Source organism: Tetrahymena thermophila, assembly GCF_000189635.1.
Source record: "Tetrahymena thermophila SB210 genomic scaffold scf_8254377, whole genome shotgun sequence".
NCBI classification, from domain to species: domain Eukaryota; phylum Ciliophora; class Oligohymenophorea; order Hymenostomatida; family Tetrahymenidae; genus Tetrahymena; species Tetrahymena thermophila.
The window spans coordinates 266,954-288,272 of NW_002476161.1; the positions used below are offsets into that span (position 1 = coordinate 266,954).

At 21.7% G+C, this 21,319-nt stretch overlaps 7 protein-coding genes across 7 annotated transcripts; 6 read left to right on the forward strand and 1 right to left on the reverse strand. All coding sequences in view use genetic code 6, as the record gives it.

The window, feature by feature from the left end:
• Positions 1 to 256: 256 nt before the first annotated feature.
• TTHERM_00716310 (hypothetical protein) lies at positions 257 to 520 on the forward strand (the record flags this gene model as incomplete). Its single annotated transcript, XM_001031988.1, has 1 exon — positions 257 to 520. One exon carries the CDS (start codon positions 257 to 259, stop codon positions 518 to 520), a length of 264 nt encoding a protein of 87 aa, XP_001031988.1.
• Positions 521 to 4,376: 3,856 nt separating this feature from the next.
• On the forward strand, positions 4,377 to 4,688 carry TTHERM_00716320 (transmembrane protein, putative; the record flags this gene model as incomplete). The annotated part of the gene is made up of 1 exon (XM_001031989.3): positions 4,377 to 4,688. One exon carries the CDS (start codon positions 4,377 to 4,379, stop codon positions 4,686 to 4,688), a length of 312 nt encoding a protein of 103 aa, XP_001031989.1.
• Positions 4,689 to 6,847: 2,159 nt separating this feature from the next.
• TTHERM_00716330 (hypothetical protein) lies at positions 6,848 to 7,084 on the forward strand (the record flags this gene model as incomplete). Its single annotated transcript, XM_001031990.1, has 1 exon — positions 6,848 to 7,084. The coding sequence occupies one exon, from the start codon at positions 6,848 to 6,850 to the stop codon at positions 7,082 to 7,084; it is 237 nt and encodes a 78-aa protein (XP_001031990.1).
• Positions 7,085 to 8,680: 1,596 nt separating this feature from the next.
• TTHERM_000716348 (hypothetical protein) lies at positions 8,681 to 8,909 on the forward strand (the record flags this gene model as incomplete). The annotated part of the gene is made up of 2 exons (XM_012800195.1): positions 8,681 to 8,764; positions 8,826 to 8,909. The coding sequence occupies 2 exons, from the start codon at positions 8,681 to 8,683 to the stop codon at positions 8,907 to 8,909; spliced, it is 168 nt and encodes a 55-aa protein (XP_012655649.1).
• An 825-nt stretch (positions 8,910 to 9,734) lies between these two features.
• Positions 9,735 to 11,354, forward strand: TTHERM_000716349 (transmembrane protein, putative; the record flags this gene model as incomplete). The annotated part of the gene is made up of 1 exon (XM_012800196.1): positions 9,735 to 11,354. The coding sequence occupies one exon, from the start codon at positions 9,735 to 9,737 to the stop codon at positions 11,352 to 11,354; it is 1,620 nt and encodes a 539-aa protein (XP_012655650.1).
• A 1,928-nt stretch (positions 11,355 to 13,282) lies between these two features.
• TTHERM_00716350 (hypothetical protein) lies at positions 13,283 to 15,728 on the forward strand (the record flags this gene model as incomplete). The annotated part of the gene is made up of 3 exons (XM_001031992.2): positions 13,283 to 13,643; positions 13,703 to 15,372; positions 15,432 to 15,728. Exons 1-3 carry the CDS (start codon positions 13,469 to 13,471, stop codon positions 15,726 to 15,728), a joined length of 2,142 nt encoding a protein of 713 aa, XP_001031992.2. The 5' UTR covers positions 13,283 to 13,468.
• An 874-nt stretch (positions 15,729 to 16,602) lies between these two features.
• TTHERM_00716360 (protein phosphatase 2c) lies at positions 16,603 to 20,785 on the reverse strand (the record flags this gene model as incomplete). The annotated part of the gene is made up of 8 exons (XM_001031993.2): positions 16,603 to 16,653; positions 16,711 to 16,889; positions 16,957 to 17,250; positions 17,312 to 17,473; positions 17,601 to 19,549; positions 19,623 to 20,253; positions 20,403 to 20,511; positions 20,582 to 20,785. 8 exons carry the CDS (start codon positions 20,783 to 20,785, stop codon positions 16,603 to 16,605), a joined length of 3,579 nt encoding a protein of 1,192 aa, XP_001031993.2.
• Between the last annotated feature and the right edge of the window lie 534 nt (positions 20,786 to 21,319).

Below are 21,319 nucleotides of genomic sequence, written 5' to 3' on the forward strand. Positions count from 1 at the left end.
AACATGATTAAAGCACAAACCCTTTAAAATAAAATAAACTAATTTAGAAATAAGTGTAGCAAGTATTTATACATGCATTGAACCTCTAATAAAGATTTACATAGCAATAGTATTTATATAGGCCTATAAAATTGTTTTTTATTTGCCATTATATATGATACAATAAATGATACAAATCATAAAAAGCATATGATATTTTAAAAATTATTATTAAATTTAGTATTTTTATAGCTACGATAAATGAGCTCATAAGAATATGTGCAAATATTCTCAATAAAATACTTTGCGCTTAGAGTAAAATTTTCCGTTTAAATAAAATGGAAAAAATTTGTGTGTCTTTAAAAAAGGTTATGAAAACTATAGACCAGTACAAAAATTAGCCTCAAATTAAAAACTTTAAATATAACGAACTATTGCTATTTTCTTAGATAAAACAATCAAGCATGTTGAATTCAAATTACTTAATTTTAATTTAAAAAACTAATCAAACTCAGATTTAGAAAAAATAATCATTTTCTGAAAGCAAAATAAATAACATAGTTATAAATTATTAATTAGAATGGCGCTATGACATTGAATGATATAAATTACAGTTATTATTCAGTTTTATCAAAATAATATATTTATTTTCATATTATTTGTTTGCTCCTTTTTAACTTTTTATAAAATAAATGTTGAAACATTGAAACAACAGCATTTCTTTTATAGGATAAGCCATTTTCTTTTTAGCAATTTACATAAATAGATTTTAGAAAAATATTAGAATAAAAGTAACTATTCCAATAAAAATAACTAGCTTCTTATCTAAATATCTTAATCCAACTAATTTATCCTAGAAAAAATTCATTTATTTTAATATTTTATATACTTTACTTTAATACCTATTTTTATCTGAAGTAAAAACTCTTTAATAATAATTAGATATTATCTCAAAAAATTTTTTATTATTTCAAAATTAAAAAATAATTATGAGATTATTCATTAATTATATAAAAATTTATTATCAAAAATCAAATGTTACAACAAAAATATTTATAATATGCTAAAAAAAATAACAACTTGTTTAATAAACACAAAATCATATCAAAGAAATTTTATGTTTTTTTTGTTGCTGTAAATTATTTTGAATTTTCCCCAAATTATTTAGTGAAATATATATTGAAATTAAAATCAGATTGATCAAATAAATAGTTAATATTTTTCAAACAAATTTATTGAATTAATTAATAATTACATGAAAAATTTAATATTAATAATTAATTTAATCAAGAAGGAATTATATCAAAATCTTTTTTCTAAAATTTTAGTATTTTCGTTTTTTTATATTAAATTCTTTCGCATAATTAGTAAAATAAAAAATAAATAAGAAATTGTTTGATTCCTTTTTTTATTTATAAAAATTAATTTTTCTTTTAAAATTATTTTAAAAATATTTTACTTTCATAAAAACAAATAAACTTAATTTCTTAAAATTTATTTATTGAAAAATAATTAACCAAAACTCAAAGTTTTATTGATACTTTTTAAGTAAATAATAACCTAACTCATATATAAGCATTACATCGTTTTTATTGAATTTAATTTTCTAATGTTAAATTAATATCTTTATTTTTAAATGTATTTTAATAATAATTTTTAGATTTTAGGTAATTAATTTAAGTTGATAAATATTTTGTAAAAAAATATTTAATAATTTATTTAATTTAACAATTTAGAATAAGATAATATTTTTTAAAAAAAAAGACTGAAATAATAATATCAATTTAATTTATTTTTATTTTAGTGATTTCAAAAGAATTCTAATAATAGAGTAAAATTATATAAGAAAATAAAATTTAGAGCAAAATAAAATTGCTAATTTTATGAATAGATATTTCTCAAATTTCACAAAAAAATTTATTAAATCAGAAAAATTAAATTATAACAGCTTAAATATATTGAATTAAAAATACTAAAAAAAAAAGAAGCAAATATATTGTGACTATGGTATTATAAGATGTAAAAATTTGCTTATCTGAAATTTAAATAGTTTTTTTACAAATAGAATAAATTTTTTAAGAATTATAAAATAACAATTAAAATTATTATCATCGATTGAATCAAGAAATAAACTTTTTATTTAAAAACTGGTTTGTTTTTTTAAATTTTATAAATTATTTTCATTGCAAAAATACTCTTAAAAATTAATAAAATTAGCAAAAAAAAATTGAAGATAATTACATTCAAAGGATATTTAAAAATTTTCGAATTTTCTTCAAAAAATATACCAAATTACAACTTTAGTTTTATCTAAATACATTTTTATCCTATTAATCAAATTATAATAGCTCAGGATATTTGAAGAAAGTCTATGTGAGGAATTAAGAATATTTCTATACTTGATAAGCTGTAAAAAAACATCAATAGTAAGCTATATTTTTAAATAATACTCTTACCCAAATTAAATTAAGTAAATAGAATCAGTTTTCAATGTAAAACTAGAAAAATTTAATAAAACTCATTTTACAGCACAAAAGATACTATTAAATCATTTAGAAAGTGCTAAAGCAATAAAAAAAACAGTTAATATTATCAAAATTTTTGATGTTAAAATATATAAAAATGTACTTTAGATTCAATCAAGCAACAAGAAAATGACAAAATTGAAGAATTATTTTTAATTTAAATTTAAAACTTTTTTCAATAATTGATGAATTGAGAGTAAATGAAGCTATTTAATTATTTTAATATTATCTCAAATTCTAATATAAAAATTTATTATTTCAATAATATATATCTTAACTAAATTTCATCGTCATGAAAATTAATCAAAAAGATCACTTAATTTTTTTATTAAGGAAAATTATCAATTTTTATAACTATAAGTACTTAAATCTAGCTAAAAGATATAGGATAATTTATATTCAGAGAACCATTATAATTGTTTTGCAATGGAATACAAAAAAATTTATTCCAAAAAATTTGTATATGTCAATATTTAAGTGGGTGACTGACTGACTGACTATATATGGGGATTTAAAGTTTTATTATTTATTATAAAATAAAAAATGATTGATCAAACAAAAAAATTTAATGAATAAATTAATTTAAGATTCTTTGTAAATAAAGTCACTAAGACAGACAAACTAATAATTATAATGATAATTAATAAATGAATATGCATAAAATTCTTGAAAAAAGTTATTTTTAAATTCTATTTAATTACAAATCACATTAATATATTATTAATTATCCATATTTATTTTAAAGTTATTTAAGCAATATTTCATATTATAATTGAGTATTTAAATATCATTAAAACAGATTATGTGCACAAAGCAATATTATTTTCTTTAACAGTAAATTTCTCAATGCTTTGAATTTTTTATAAATATAGTAAATATTAAGCACATAAATTGCCTTCAATCTATCGCTAAAATTATAATCTTATATCTCATATTTAAAAAATAAAAGTAAAAAAAATTATTATATGCAAAATTTGTTGAATTTGTTAGATAAATATAAAAATGTGTTTATAATTTCATATTATGTTATATATAAAAAAAGACCTAAAATTTTAGATTTATTGTGGTCAATCAAAATATATTTGTAAATAATATTTCTTAGTGAAAGCACTCAATTTTATTTTAAATAATTTGTTTAATTCTTATATGATAATGTAGGTTATTCAGTTCATAATTTAAAAATCTTTTTCATCTTATTTTTTGGAAGATGGATTTTAATTAAATATTTCTACTCATAATAAAACATTTTATAATTTATTCAAAAAACAAACTAAATTCATTTTCAAAATATAATTTTTTTTAAATTTTCCAAACGAGGAATTTAAATTTATACCAAAAAATAATAGTCAATTATTTTAATAAAGATTTTTTAAGTTGTAACATAAAATAAATTAAATTTATACCAAAGTTTTATACATTCATGTGTAAAAAGCAGCAGATTTTATTAGTAATATTTCACTATTTTAATCTATTTCTTAATACTTTAAAGAATTATGGAAACTTTATTTGATAGAATTGTTAAATTATATTTATAATTTTATCTTATTTTTTTTCATCATGTTTGCATCGCCCAAAGAAATAATTGTCTTTGAAAGCAATTTACAATTTATCCTTTTGTTTTTTAGACAAAGAACAAATAAGTAAAATTAAATTATAAATAAGCAAATTATTTAAAAATCTAAATTTCCATCAAAAATGCGATTAGAAAACTTATCGTATATTATAATCAATAAATTTGATTCTTTATCTAATTCTTTTATAATTCGATTTCTTTTATAATACTTTATTCCTTAAAACATATTTAAAAAGAACTGCCTTCCAGATACAATTTTAAATTATTAATTAAAAATACAAAAAACTATTTCGAAAATCATGAAACTTTAATAGACTTTAATAATTGCATCCGTCCTTTCTTTACTAGCTTTAGCTACTGTTTTGACTTTAAACAAGTCTGATAAGCTATTTTTAAGAGAAATTAATCCAGACACACCTTGCTTAGACTTATCTGTATCAGGTAATTCTCTTATCGGTGAAAATATTTGTAACTAACCTATGAGGTTTGTTGTTGCCATCTATACTCCTGATGGATTTATTAGAGACGAAACCAGTTGCTTGAAAAAAGGAGAAAAATTACCTATAGCCGTTAAAGGTTCTACTATTCGTACCTCTTAACTAGAATGTTGATTGGGATTTAAAATTGAAAACGTTTATATAATATAAAGTATTTTTTGTTTCTCTATTATCAAATAAATAAGTATATTGAATAAATATGAAAATAAATCTACAATTTTTTAAAAAATACTAATACGTTTATATTTTTCATTACCTTTATCATAAAAAAGATCTATTATATTAAAAATAAATTAATAGATTGATTGAAATTTACATTTTTATTTATATATTTTGAAAAAAGTTTTTTTGGTTCATTTCTTATTATACTTTTTAAAGAAATTTGCTCATAGATCAGATAAGAATTGTTTGTTTATGGAATTATTCTATTAACTAAAATAATAAAAAAGGGAGCTTGGCTTTTGAAATTAAAAAAAAAATTTATTTGTTTCTTTTATACATAAAAATAATTAGTTTTCACGTAGTATTTTTCTACTATAAAGCATCTCAAAAAAATTATTTAAGCAAACAAAAAAAAGAAAGTTTAATATTAAATACTGATGCTGATTCACCACTTAATTTTCACAAAATCCAATATCATTATAAAAAGTTATACTTTTTAATCAAATAATTTTTATTTGTTTTTTGTAAATTGATTTGTTTGTTTAATAAATTAATTTTTGCAAATATTTATATTAATTTCTTTTAAAATAACTTTTAAAAGAATAAAAAATATGAAAAAAATTATTGAATCCAAAAAAAAGCAAAAATTATATTTTAAAATTGATTCATAACTTAATTTTTACAAAATCCTCAATATCAATTTGAATAGTAAAATATTATCATAAAATTATTTTTATTTGTTTTTTTAATCAAAGTATAAATTTATTAAATTAATTGATTTGCTTAAGAAATTTATTTATATTTTGCAAAATTAATTTAAATCATAAAGGAAACATTAATTTCTTTAAAAAAATATATTTTGATGATAAAATATTTGAAAAAATATTATCAATAAAAAAATGCAAAACTTATATTCTACTTCTGGTGTTTCGTAACTAAATTTTAGCAAAATCGAATGTTATTTTTTTAGATAGTAAAATTTTTTAATAAATTTATTAAAATAGATAACTTTATTAGAAATTTAACTTTATATTTAGCAAATATTCATAATAAATTATTTATAGCATCTTGTTAATTGAAAAAAGATTTAATAATAAAGAGAGTGAATATAAAAAATCTAAGTTTTATTTTTGTGATAAGCAAACATTAGATTAATATAATAAAAAGTTAAAACATATTAAAATAAAATTGTTAGCTAAGAACTAAGTAATTATTTAATAATTAAATTCTAAAAAAGTAATTAAAAGTTTATTAGAAAAAATTTAATTTTATTTTATTGATAAAACATTTAATTTAAAATAAAATAAATTATAAATAAGTAATAAATAGTTAGCAAAAAAGTATTCAATATTCAGAAAAAATGTATGTTTTATATATATATATTTATAAATTTAAATACTTAGCTCTGAACTATTTTGATTTTTCTTCTTACTAAATACTTTTTGAATTTTTGTTAAATTTTATTTGCATTTTATTATTTGGTTCTACAACAAAATGTAATCTTAATAATTATGGTAATTGTCAGTAATAAGAAAAATTTATAGAACTTTTACTTATGAATTTTAGATTAATATCCAAAATATTTAAGCATTTCTTCTTAACAAAAAATAATCCCAACAAATCATTTTTTTAAGATAAATAAAATGTGATATTTCGTATTTTTTAAATTAGTTTTTGATTAAGAAACATCTTTTGAAATCTTTTTTCAGGAAATTTCTGGATATTCTGATAATCTAGCCTTGAATAATGCTATACTAGAAAATTCTAAAGAATATTAAAGTTTTATGTTAACAGAAAAATTAAATTTTTTTGATAAGAAGCTTTGATAAATAAAATCAATCAATGAAAGTAGAAAGATACGATACTTTCTTTTTAAAAAGAAATTAACTTAGAATATGTAAGATTTTTAAAATAGAATGAAATGATCCCAACAAAAGCTTTTTATAATTATTTTTAAATATCCATCAATCAACACATGCATTTAATATTCATTTAGATAAATCAAAAAAGATAAATTAAAAAATAAAAACTTGATACAAAAAAAATATATCCACTAAAAATAACAAAGCAAAACATTTTTGAATTAAAATCAATTTCTACTGAATAATAAAATGATATTCATTATATTTGACAGACTTTTCTTATTCATATTTACATTTGCTGAAAGATTTTTACAGAATTTGGCTGAGAAAGTCTTCGAAAAGTCTATTACTGCAGTTGCTCATATTCTGATACAAATAGAAAAGAAAAATAGTTAAATAACTATCAAGAATGAAAAAGTAATTATTACCTAAAAGCACGAGCTCATAGCTAACTCAGTATGTCAACCATACAAAATGCTTGGCTGAGCTTTGGAAATCTTAGTGATAAACTTTAAGAGCTTGATCAAATAAGAATTTCTCTGAGTAGAATTAGAAAATTAGTGAAACTAAATTGATGAATAAAATAAGCTGAAAGGAAAAGATAGTAAATAAAAACTGAAGGTGAATGATAAATTTCTATTCGTTTAATAGCATTTAATAATACTTTGTATTTTTAATTATTGGTTCGCCATACACTTAGTATCTGACTAAATTGGGCAAGCGATATTGGTCTAATTAAAATACATAGATTATTAAATTTACTTTGTCGAGTCAAAATAATTGATTGCGTAAATAGTAAGCTTTAAAAAAAATAAAATTTAACTATAAATTTTTAGTGAAAGAAAATAGAAAAAAATATAAAATTATTTACTCAAATATTTCTGATAAATCTGGTAAGTAGATAATTATGAAATAAAGTTAATGAAATGATAATTTATTCACTTTCTAATTAATAATAAGAACAAAAACAATAGCACTACAAAACAATAATTATTGCAATATAATAAGTAACATTTATAAATATATCCTTTCTTCATCATAATAATATAAAATATTTGTTTTAGAGATAGTTTTTTATATTATTTAATTGCATTGAAAGATATAATTTTATTTATTATTTTTAAGAATATATACAAAAGGTATCTATCTTATTCATATTCAAATGGTTATAGTTATCTTTTCATTTATTATTTATTACCTTTATATGCAAAGTTTATTAATACTTTTACTTGCAAAAATTATCAATTAATGTCAGTATATATTCAGTTTGTAGCATTTATTTAAGCTCTTCTATTTTATTGATGACAGTTTAAAAAAACATTAAAGTAGAAAAATTTAATCAGTATAGATATTAATTCTTCAACAAATATAATAGATAAATAGAAATTAATTAAAAAATCGTTTTTGTCATCTATTTTTTAAATGTTAATAAGAGTTTATTAATTAATATTATTTATTCATTAATAAGCAAAGTTTAATAATAATGCTTTTTATCTTGATAAAGTTTCTCATTGAGATTTAGATAGCCATTAATGAGAAACAACTTCGTTAATAGATATGCGCTAGTCAGGGTTAGGATTGAGCATTTTTTCTAAGAGGTCTTTTAGCTCATGAACACGAGAGTCATCAAACTAATTTGCATAATGCTCAAGAGTTATAAAAAACTTACTCCAAAATTATTCTCTGACTTTCTTTTCTGGATAATAAAAATATTTGAAGAGAGAATCATCCATAGAGCATTTTTATTAGTAGGGATATGTTTTAAATAAGCAAACAAACAGGGTCATCCCTAAAGCAAAAATGTCTGCTTTCTTTTCATCAATTTAATCTATCCCATCCTTAGATAATTCGTTTTTGCTTGCACCATTCTAAACTAAAGTTTGATATTTTATTATTTCAGGGGAGAAATAATCACTTTATCTAGATTTATAGCTAAATTAATCACATAGATGCATACAACATAGGTTGTCAGTAGGATTATCTGAGTTGGTTTAGTTTTCTTTGAAATTCTTTTGTTAAAGGTCACTCTCGTGCTTTTTATTAATTTCTTTATCTTGGTGCATTTAAGAGGAATCTTAATCAATGTCTTCTTTAGATTCCACGTTTTCATACACTTCTTAGAAGCTATTTTACTCATTTAATTCAGAGTCCTCGTCGCAATCTTAAGTAATTATTTCTTCACTCTCTTCTATTCTTTAGTTTTAAGCTTATTTGATGTTAATATTAGCATACAAATAATCAGGGAGATTATGCGGATAGCAATGTAAACAAGGTTTTATTTTTGATTCAGAGCAATTTTTACTTATGTTGATAAAAGAAGCAGAAGAACATGAAGAAGAGGAGGACTAAGAACGTGAATCAGATACTGTTTGCTTTGTCTTTTCTTTTGAGTTGGACTCAATTGTAGTAAATTCACAATTTTCTTGGAAGTTATCAAATATTTAATTCGCTTCTAATTTAGCTGAAATATTCATTTAAACTTATTTAAAATCGGAAGCTTCTTCTTATTTTACTTGATCTTCGCTAAATAGTTATAAGTTATTTTGAATTTAGAAAATTGGTTTTTATTTTAAACTTTAAGTCTAATCTAAATTTTCTGAGCTTGAGGTCAAATTATTATTCAAAATATGTGAAATATTTTTTTATTTTAACTCTTCTTTATTATTTATTTTTTCTAGTTGCTATTATTGATTTGTGTTTAAGACATAATGAGCTAGACCAAAATCTGCAAGTACAAAGTGATCTTTTGCTAATTTAAATATATTTTCAGGCTTTATGTCACAGTGGACTATACCCTTCTCTTCATGAATATATTGCACGCTTGAAGATATTTACTACATCATGAGGCGTATTTCTTCTATGTTAGCAAATAGGGTAGATGAAGATAGATAGTAATCGTATAAATCACTCTAAGCTCTTGGATATATGATATAGCATCCTCCTTTTGTATTAGGATGATCATGAACATTTTTGATTAGTTACATTTGAATGGGTTTAAGGATAAACTCATGACTCAAGTTGCTCTAAAGAGTGTATTCATTATACAGATTGTAACAATTTTTGTCATGTTAGTTTTATTCATGATGAGTAATCTGCTTAATTACGAGAGTCTTTGGATGATTTAAATAACCATTCAATGGTGATGTTGGTTAGTATTATGAATAGGCTGCACCACTACAATTTTTATCAATATACTTTTTCATTTGTTTTGGATTAAAAGAAGATGATGATATATTCATTTACACTTCTTTATTGTTATTTGAATTCTTTTGTTATTGCTTTATAGCATGGTTGTTATATGTTTAGCTGTTTGCTTTTTTAAGTTTTAAATCTGGTTGGTTTTTTGAATGTTAAAAAGAGATATTTTTTTATCTAAGTTAATCTTGTTATTATTGCTATGATTATTATTGCTTTTATTATTACTAATTTTCAATATGATTATCAGTTTAGTATAAAAACTATTATTAGTGTTAGTTTTAAGGTGTTTCGTGTTGCAAAATATTTTAGTTTAATTCATTTTCTATTTATTACAAAAAATCATCATCATTGCAAGTGGAGAATGGTGAAAAAATATTTTTGTTTTATTAGTTGCTAAGTTTAGGAGTGGTTTACTGTGAACTTTAATAAATTATTTAGGTAGATTAATTTTTATTGTTGCTGTTGTTATCATTGTTTGTTGGAATATTTTATATAAAATAGTTGTATGTAAAATTGGGAGGTATTTGATTTTCATAAATAGGGATTTGATTTAATAGGTTTGAAGATGTTTGTTAGTTAGATTTTTGCGGATGCATTTATTATTATAAATTAAGGTGATTTTATTTTTGCTATTATAAATGTTAGTAAATATACTGCTGTTGGTTTTAGGGGTAATAATTTAATTAGTTTTGTTGAGATAAATAAAAGTTATTTATTTGTTATTAATGTGTTTAAGAGTTTATAGTTGCTTACGGATTTTACCCGCAATTAGATTAATTTTATATAATTTGGTATTATTGTTATTAGAGGTGTTCATTAGTTTAGAAGAAAGGTCCGAAAGAATTTTAAGCAGCTTTGCATCCTTGATTTGGGCTCTGTAAATTTTGGATGGGTATAAGTTAAGGGGACACAAAAAACTATGACTCGCTTTAGGGTTGGCTGCTATTCAAAGGCGATTATTAAGAATTAAATGAATCATCTTACTGGCAAAAATAAAATTATTACTATAATTAATGTTGATGTTATTATTGTTATTATTATTGTTGTTGCTGTTAATGATAATTTAATTGTTGTTGTTGTTGTTGTGAAAATTAATGCTGTAAATAAATATTTTGTTTTTCTTAGATAAATTGTTATTAGAGTTATCTTGATTACGAATATTAAGCTGCTGAAGGAAAAGCTGCTGAGTTACTTTTTTAAAATTGGGGTATTTGATTTTTAATTGGGTACGTTTATGTGTACTTAATCTGATTATTATTACTATTGTTTTAATTACTTTTTTCGCATTTTTGAGTATTTGCGTCATGTTAAATAAGCTGAGGAGGAAGAACAAAAAGTGGGCATCCTCCATCTATCTGTTGTGGTATATATTAAGGAGTATTATTTACATAGTTATTTTATATATAAGGAGAGTTTGTAAAATAATTTGGATCTGTCTAAAGATTTTTACTGTTTGGCTTTAGGTTTTGGTTTTGGTTTGGTGGATAAATATCGCTTCTACTGTTTACCAAAAGAAGCGGATGAAGATTTTAGTTGCTTTATAAATTATTTTTGTTGATTTGATTTGAATAATTGGAAGATTTGTTGAAATGAGATCCAGTTGAAGTGTTCATTGCGCTTAAATTATAATTGATAATGTTTTTTTAATAATCTCCACTATCGATGGAAAAGAAGTCGATTTCATTCTTTAAATCATCAAGCGAATCGTCAAAATAATTTAGATGTGCGCTCTATGTATGAAAGGGAGGGGAGTCTGGATCAAGAGTTAATATAGAGATTTATGAATTAGAGCCTTTGACTAAAGGTTAGAATACATATTAATCCAATTATATGGAATCTCTCATTAATTTTTCGTTTACTTTTTTTACTCCCTCTCTTACAAACAAAAAAAAAAAAATAATGATAATGATAAATTTGATTAGTAAATCTGTGTTATTTCAAAAGTTAATTTGATATTTTGCTTTGTTTAAAATATAAGTGCCACCGCGAATGAATGACTGAATCATTAATTTTTTTATTATTTACAAAGAAAAATTCAATCTAAAAATAAATTGTTATGAAACTATTCCTTTTTTATTATTTAATTTCTTTACTAATTTAGGAATTAATATTCAATTTTTAGGTTAAGAAAAAATTTGTGATTTTTTGAAGTCAAATAAAGAAGTCATCTGTAATAATTTGACCAAATTTGTTAAATAAAAGTATTACTGTAGATATATTGATGAAATTTCAAAAATAAGTCGATTAAAACTGAAAAATTTTCTTCACTTCTACAAAATAAAAGCATCAAAAAAATAGATTATTTATAAATATCTTCATTATTTACATAATAAACTCTAACTGTAAATTTAATCTCAGTTATGTTTGTTATCTGCATCATAAATCTTACTTAAGAAGCTCTTTAAAGTCTTTTTATGTTTATTTTTAATATATCAAAAAATATTGTTTGTTTTCTCTACACTGAAAATTAAATAAATAAACAAACAAACAAACAAATAATCCCTTCTTATCTTAAAAATTATTAATAAAAACTCCTAAAAATATAAAAACGAAAAATAAATTTACACAATTTTCAATGTGATTTTTATTTTTATTTTAAGTTAAAAAATAGTTTCGTATCACTAAATCGTACTTCAAAATTTAAAGGATAGCAGGATTTAGTGATAAATTGAAAATATTTAAAAAATTCAAGAGAGAAATAAATAATTTTAAGAAAATAAACAACAAATATTCCAAATATGAAATTTATTTAGTATATTTTAAATGAATTTTCTATTATTACTTCTAAAAATTTCAAATAATTAATTTAATTTATATTCTTCCTGATTGTACAGCGTTTTTAATAAAATATTTCTAAATTTTTTTGGAGCGGCAATCATTTTATGCATTATAAATAGAATAAATAATTAAGAGAAAGAAATAATCTATTTAAATATCAAGTAAATCTATTCTATACTGTTAATTTTTATTTTCCAAATAATTAGAAAACAATAACATTTAAAAAAAAAAATTTGCTTACTCTGATTTAACGAATAAACTATAAACTAAAAATAAGCAATTATTAACATTCCGAGTTGAATTATTGAAACTAATTTACTTCTATTTTATTCTTGCTTTTAAATACTACTATTTATGCCAAAGAAATATATCAATACCTAATACATTATATTATAATTTATTAAGAAGACTTTTATAATTTTGATAAAGTCAAATTATGACTAAGTTTTAAAATTCCTGAATTTTTGCTGTTGTTTTGCTAGCAATGCAAAGTTAACGCTCAAATTCAAATTAAAAAAATATGTTAATAATTAAATGCTTAGGAACAAAATAACTAACTATTATTTTCAACTTTCAAATTTATTTACTATTTTTAAAATTTAATCTATCTCCAACATACAAACACTCCTTAATTTAATATATTCTCTTAAATATCTAGATATATCAGTCAATCAATAATATCAAATAATTTGTTTGGAAAATTTAGGATTATAATCAGTTTTACTAAAATAAGTAAAACCAGTGTTTTTTTCAAACTCTTTAGATTTTATTAATATCTTTGCATTTGTTATTATAACTAAAAAGACCAATACAATAATATTGTTTGATTGTTTCCTTTTTAGGCTTTTTCTTTTTTTATCAAAATTAAACAAATATCGAAATAGGTTGTTAGAAATGGATCATCATTTCCATCATATTTAATATTAGCAGAAATAGCAACATAACATGAATGGCGATTTTAAAAAAAGGCCAAATACAGCCATTATTATGAAATAATTTTACAAGCCTGGAGAAAGACCTAAATCTTCTCTTTAGTAACACAAACTTTTAGAATGGAAATGTGAATGCGGTAGAAATTTTTTAGTTTTTTAATATAAATTAAATGCAAGATGCAATTTTTAACAATAGGTGAATAATTATATGTCAATAAAGTTTTGAATTTAACTGTTCAGAGTGCGAAATTCAGCAAAGCGTTTCCAGGTAGGAAAATAGGATTACAAAATTCTAATTTAATTCAAAAAATGAAAGGAAATGATTTGGAAAGCAAAATGAAATTTAAAGAAATGTCTGTAGGGAGTAAAATCAGTCCTTACGATATTTTAATGGAAAAATACAGCCAGCTAAAGTAATAAGAAGATCAATAAATCAATGTGATGAATTATACTAACAACTATTATGAATAATAACCTTATAAAAATAGTCAAAATTTTTAATAAAATGCAATTCACTTCTAGCCAATTTAGAACTTCAATAACTACCAATAAGATTCATAGGGAAATGATGTAGTTGATTAAAATTATTAATATGAAAATAACAACATTTAGTCGAACTACAACTAATCTAATTTCTTTAATTAAGGTAATCCACTTATCATAAATAACCTAATTTAGCAAGAGGAGCAGTTTCAAGAAGAATAATTATAAGACGAATAGTAGAATTCTATAAATATAGATTCTTTTTAGAGACCTTAGTCAGCTAAAAATAATTTTCATTAATAAAATAAAGAACCTGAAAATGTATATAATGTAAAAGAAGAAAACGAAGAATCTTTGTAAGCAGAAGAAAATAACAGTTCATAATAGATTTAAAATCACTCTTAAGAGCATAATTAAATAGAAGATTAGATAATCCTTGAATAATAATAATAATAAGATTTTTAAAGTTAGTAATAATAAAATCAGGAGGAATAATTATAATATGATTAATAGTTTTTGTAGCAATTAAAGATATAAAATGAAAATTAAATTGAGAAAGAAAATCTAAATATGAGTGGCTCTAATAGATCTATGTAATATATGTAATACTAATAAAATATTTTAGATTAAAAACTAACAAATTAAGATTAAAGTATTGAAGAATATCCAGAACCTAATTAATTAGAAAAAATTGATTAAGTTAATTAATTTGAATAGTAAGAGAATTAAGTTATTAATGACTACTAAAAATAATAACATGAAAAAAGATAAATTTAATTAAATAAAAATAAGCAATCATTTGGTTAAAACACGGCTAATTAAAGATTCTTTTCAGCTGCAGCTGTAAGGAAGTAGAGTGCTAACAATTAAAATAAGCACAAGTTAAAAGAAGTGGAAACTCTGAATTAGCAATTCAATCAAATTCATGACTTTAATTATTCTATTGATAATGTAAGTATTCTATCTGAAAAAAAGCCCAAGAGACCTTAAACAAGCAATCTTGCACGTCCAGTTAATATAAATTTAGATATAAAGGAAGTTCTCACTCTTAAAAGAGTAGGTTCAGCATAAACTGTTAGAAATGAGCAATAACTTGCTTAAGGGAATCTTTCTAACTAATATAAAAATAAATAAACAGGCTTGGCTCCTTATACCAGCAAAAATCAGTATTAAATGATCAACGGGCCTTTAGATGATGTACAGTTCTCTGATTATATATGTAATAATGCTTTCCATAGACCTTCCAGTTAAATTAAGAATAGCTCCTTCTACACTTTATAATAGCGTACTAAGTTAATAACAGAATAATAATCTCCTTAAATACAAGGCCAAGCATAAAATGGAAATATCAAGGGACTGTTTTAGTAGCCTCTAATCAATGATGTAATATTTTACAAACCATCAAATAATTTTTGATAATTTATTTTTGTTTATAATAATAGTTAGGAAAATAGGTGAATATAAGATAGTTGAAGTAAATGAATAAAGCACAGTAATAATAAAATATAAAACTCTCGAGTAATAAATATTATGATAGATAGCATATTGATACTTAAACAGATGAATTAGATAATATTCATAGATTTTCTAATAATGTTAATAACCCTACACACTATCCATTTAAAGTAAAAAATCTAGTAAACTAGCAAAGCTCATAATTAAATTTACCCCTATTTAGCTAATCAGTAAAAAACATCAATTAAAGACCTCAAACAAGCTTGCCCTACAAAAGAATCTGAAATTCAAAAAATAAATAAATAAATAATTAATTAGTATATCTATCATAAATTTATAATTTGATATCTATTGCAAAATATTTCTTAATCATATTTTTTTGATTATAAAATATATCAGCTAAATTCACAAAATCTCTGATAATAAATTACATAAATGCTTACATATATAAAATATAATAAAATGTAAAAATATTTAGTTACAAATGAGTTGTTTTATACATAAATAAGGAGGATTAAAAAAATCAATTTGAGGTTTTACATTTTTTGTTTCTTATTTTCTTTAAATTTTTAAAATAATTTTTATTATAATACTCTATATTTATTACCTACTAAAAAACTAATTATCCTACTATTGCAATATTTGCTAATATAATTAAAAAATCAGCACAAATAATAAACTATATAGGTATTACATATAATTAAAATAAATATTTAAAATTATCTTAAACATCCTTATATTTGTTTGGATATGCTAACAAGTTTATTGTTTATATATTATATAAATGACAGATTATGTTCTTAAAATATACTTCAAGACTCTTTGAAACATAATACTACTGCAACTTCGTTTACCATATTGATTTTACAAAAATATAAAACAAAATTATATTTAAAAATAATATATACATAAAAATTTATTATTCATTCTTTATTCTCTTATTTTTGATTAAATTTAATTTATATTTATTTATTTATTTATTTATTTATTTATTTATTTATTTATTTATTTATTTATTTATTTACTACTTACTTACCTATTTACTTAATTTTTTATTTTTGTTAATAGTTTTATGGAAAAATTCAAACATAACTCAAAAAGATTCATTGATTCTGTCTATATATTTAATTTCTTTAACAAATTTTTGATTCAGTTTTTTCAGCTTAAAAAGATCAAAATACAAGTAATATCATCTACAACTTCGTCATTCTAAAATAAAATTTTTAATTAAGCTACAAAAATTATAATTCATTTTAGAAAAATTACTAATTTCCACTGGGTTGTTGACTCTTTTACTAATTTTTGGCATCCTTACTCAGTATCATCCAATTTATAATAAGGAATTACATGATTCATAACGTCTTCGTTACTTATAAATTCCCAAACACCATCTGAAGCTAAAATAATAAATCTGTCGCTTTCTTAAATCTCAAAGGGTAGTACTTCTATAATAAAAATATGAAAAGATTTAGATCAAATGAACTAATACATTTTATTAAATAAAATAGTTACCAGGCTCACAAGTGACACCTACCTATGAGGCTATAACATCTCCAAAAGAACGAGCCATAGCAAGTCCTGGTATATTTTCATCTCTTAACCAAACTCTATATGGCCCAAGAGGGTTATTATATTCATCGCGATATGTTTCTACTCTACCTCCTCTTTACATTATACGTTTATATTCTTCAGGGTCATCTGGCTTATGGTCTCTTGATAAGGGTTTTAAATCCCAATTTTATTTATCGTATGAAGAGCATATAATAGCTCTTGAATCACCTGCATTTGCACTCCATATTTTATTTCCTAATAAATAAATAATATATATTAAAAATATAGGATTACGATTTAATAGTTTGTTTGTTACCTATAATGAGAAGCAAGACACAAGTAGAACCACTAAAAGTGCAATCGATATTTGATTCTAACAATTCTTTGCTACACTATAAAAATGCTAAATTTAAAGAATTCTCAATGAAATCATTCTCTAAATTATTTATTTCTCTTGCAAGTGCCTCCTCTATTTTTTCTATTAAAATATTTTAAATTTAAATTATTTTCCAAAAAAAAATGTGTTTGGTTAATTCAAATTATAAAGCTTCAAATAAATAAATTAATTTAGAATCAATAAATGTATTTGAAATCTAATTAATTACTAGGAAGTATTCTTCTGATGAAGGAAGAGCAGAGATGGCCATATACTCCATGACCATCGCAAACAGCAAAAATATATCTGTCCTATTTATTGTTTAGATTTGTGTAAATTATAAAGTTATCCTAGTTTGTTTTAGGACCATTATAATTACATCCTGCTTTTGTTTTATGCTAATATTTTCTTATTGGATTTTTATTTTGAGAAGTGTTGTCAAATTTTTTATTCAGAACATTTTATAAGGTCTACTTTTAAATTTGCTAATATTGCTATTGCTATGACTGCTACAAGGAAATAACTTAACCCTTCCTTTGTTGTTAATCTGGAGTTTTTTAAAAATTAATTTAAAATTTATTTTAGTTTGTTTATGAATTTCTTTATGAGCTATTGTTTTCTTGTCCTTGCTAACTTTGATTATTTTCTGGTTCTGCTATATAATTATTCTTTTGCAATTTACTCTTACTTCCTTAAATGTCCTCGTTTGTGCTATCACTTTGTCTCGAAGAAGATTTATCATTTGCATTCTGGAAATTACTGCTGTTATTATTTGCTTAAGATGCTAACTTTGAGTTCATTAAGTTTTGATTTTCAAGGTATTCTTTTTAATCAGTTATTGGAACTTTTTAAATTTTAATCAGACTATTATTGTTTAGCTTTAGCTTTATGGGAGTTTTATGCCTAAAATTTTAGTTATCAGGAATAGAATTAAAGTTTAAGTTATATTCATAATTGTTTATTTACTATACAGGCTACTGTTATTGATGATATTATTACTATTATTATTGTTATTACTAAAATTATTGTTGTTGCTATTATTAATATTAATTTTATTATTGTTGTTATTTCTACTGTTATGCTTATTGATTGTTCATTTAATTAATAGTTGAATTGTTTGTGTATGAATATTAATTTTGTTTTATGTTAGAGTTTGATTGTTATTTTTATTACTTTTGATTATTTTAGTTGATGTTCTCGTTTGTGTTTTAATTAGCCATATTATAGGCGTTGTTCATAGCAGAGTTGAAATCATTTTGCTAATAGCTACTGCTTATGGGTGTGTGAGTTTTTTTTGCGTTGGTTGGTTAATTTTGATTTGTACTCCTGATGTTACTGTTAGGTGTTTAGCTCCTCACTCTAAATTAATTTAATGTGCTTTACAACGTTTTTGCATCAATATGTTCATTTTCACTTTATATTTTAGCTGCGTTTAAGTTACTATAAATGGAGTCTACTGACATTCTCATTGGATCAGGAGTAATATTTTTCTTCTTACTGTTTTTCAAGTAATTTTTGAAATTTGCATCTACACTTTATGCAACTAAGTTTGATTTATTTTTCTAAATAAGTTATTTTTATTATTAATTTAAACCTACAATTTCGATTGTGTTTTGTTTTTCTTCGTTTAATTCATTGGTTTTTCCATTTCTATTTTCGTTAGCCTGTATTGTTGAAGATTATTTTTACTACTACAATTGTTTCTCTATTTGCATTTTAACTGGTAGAGATATTTAGAACGATTGCTTCAGAATATTTTAATGAGTTTAGCTATTGTTTTCGCCCTACCTATTATTATATTTAGATTACTAAAGTTGTTTATATATTGCTGATTAAGTTGGTCTTTTTTAATTATTTTATAAAGTATCTGCATTTAGCTGATGAGACATCATTTACTATTAAGCTTACTTTTAGTAACCATAGACTTTACCATTTTAATAATCAATATTTTCAATATCAGTGATCATTTTCTACTAAATGTCATAAGTTTGAGAAATCTTATTCAAAATCTAAGAGCTTCCAACACTTTCATTTTACAAAGCACTAGCTTCTGTTTGCATGATAATATTTCCATTCTATATTTCATTATTTTTGCTTTTACTTATATTTTAATATTATTCCCTCTATGGCTAAGTTGATTAGCTTCTTGGCTATTCATTCTAAATCACTCCAGGTTTCCTAAATATTTTATAAATTAATTATTTAATCATTAAAAATAAAATAAATTTTGTTGCATTTTTGAGATATTTACAATTATTTTTTGAGTTATGAAGAGAGTTTAGGCAGTTTAATGTCACTCAATGATTTTTTCATATCATTTAAATCAACTTAAGAATTTATTTGAGCTTTCTGACTATTTTTTATTTCTGAATTTGTTGCATTTTCTTATGCTTAGTTACTATTTATAGCATGAAAGGAGTTACCATTATTATTACTAATTTACTAATTTTACGAGTTTTACTAACTTTGATTTGCATATTCATTTAGCAACGATAAGATATTATTTTAATTTTATGATGTATTTTAGGAATGATTTTGCTAATTTTAATATTGATTAGCCATATTTTATTGTTGCATTTATGAACTCGTTGATGTTGCGTTATTTCCATTACCATTCATACTATTGTTATTACTGATCTGCATATTTCCTTTAATTTGCTAATAAGTTTTTTTAATATTTTTCTAGCCATTTGCAAGTCCATTGCTCGTTTATCCTAAATTTGTATTTATTTAACCATTCATCACTCTTTTAATATCATCTTGAAATTCATTCCTCTGCTAAATATTGAATACTTAACTATCTAAGACTATGGGACTTTTAGAACTATAATTCTACATTGCATTTGAATTTAGAGTCTTTCTAGCATGCTGCATATCATTGTCTAATCAAAAATAAAGATATATTAATTTAACAAATAAAGATACTTGTAAAATTGGTGCTATGTTTCTATTCAAATATCATTTTTAGTAATTAAAAAATATTGTTTTGAATCGAATATTTATTATATAATTTTTGTTAAAATAAATGTACGGCTGTTAGCTCTCAAATGGTTAAATTGTATAACCTATTGACTGTTTTGATTTGATCTATTTTAAGTTTTATTTCCACTTGATGCATTTCTTTACCTCTAATTTGCCTTCTATTATATTTTAATTGCATTTTTCAATCTTGTAAATATGTTCTTAGATTATTAATATAATTATTTTTACATTTGATATGCTATTTTAAAATGGACTAACTAACTAGTTTTAATAAATGTCTCCCCTTGAATTTGACTATTCCCTCATTTTTTCTGTGCTTTTATTTCTTTTTTCGAAGGCCTAAATATTCGCATTATTAATTTAGCTATTTATATGATTATTTCCGTTAGATACTAGCATCATTAGCTTATTATTCAACTAATTAGAACTCATTGATATTTTTGTTATCAAGCAAGCTAATTTCACTAATCAATTTATACAATTAATATTTAATAGATAAAAAATAATCTTTTTCAAAGACTTCATTGAAAAATATGCATAAAATTTAATATTTACTATGAATTTTAAAGATTTATGATTCTTTAAGCTCTTTTATCTTTATAAAATTACTTTTTTTAACACTAATCAAAAATCATATGATTTAGTGATAATAAGTCCAAAAAATTAGTACCATTGCTTTAAATATCATATAAACATGCACATATATTTTTTTTTATAATATTTAATAATCGCACCACAAAGTATATAGTAAAATAATTGAATCAATGAGTAGTAGTTATCAAGAAATCTTCTTCAATTCAAATTAAGCAATTCTATAAAGTTCTTAAATTTAAAAAAAATATTTTTCTTTCATTATAGTTCTATATATTAAAACCTTGCATTGAAAAAATTATTTTTATAAGTTATTATTTTATTTCTTTAATTTGCTTTAATATTTATAAACAAACAAATACGAAATTTAAAATT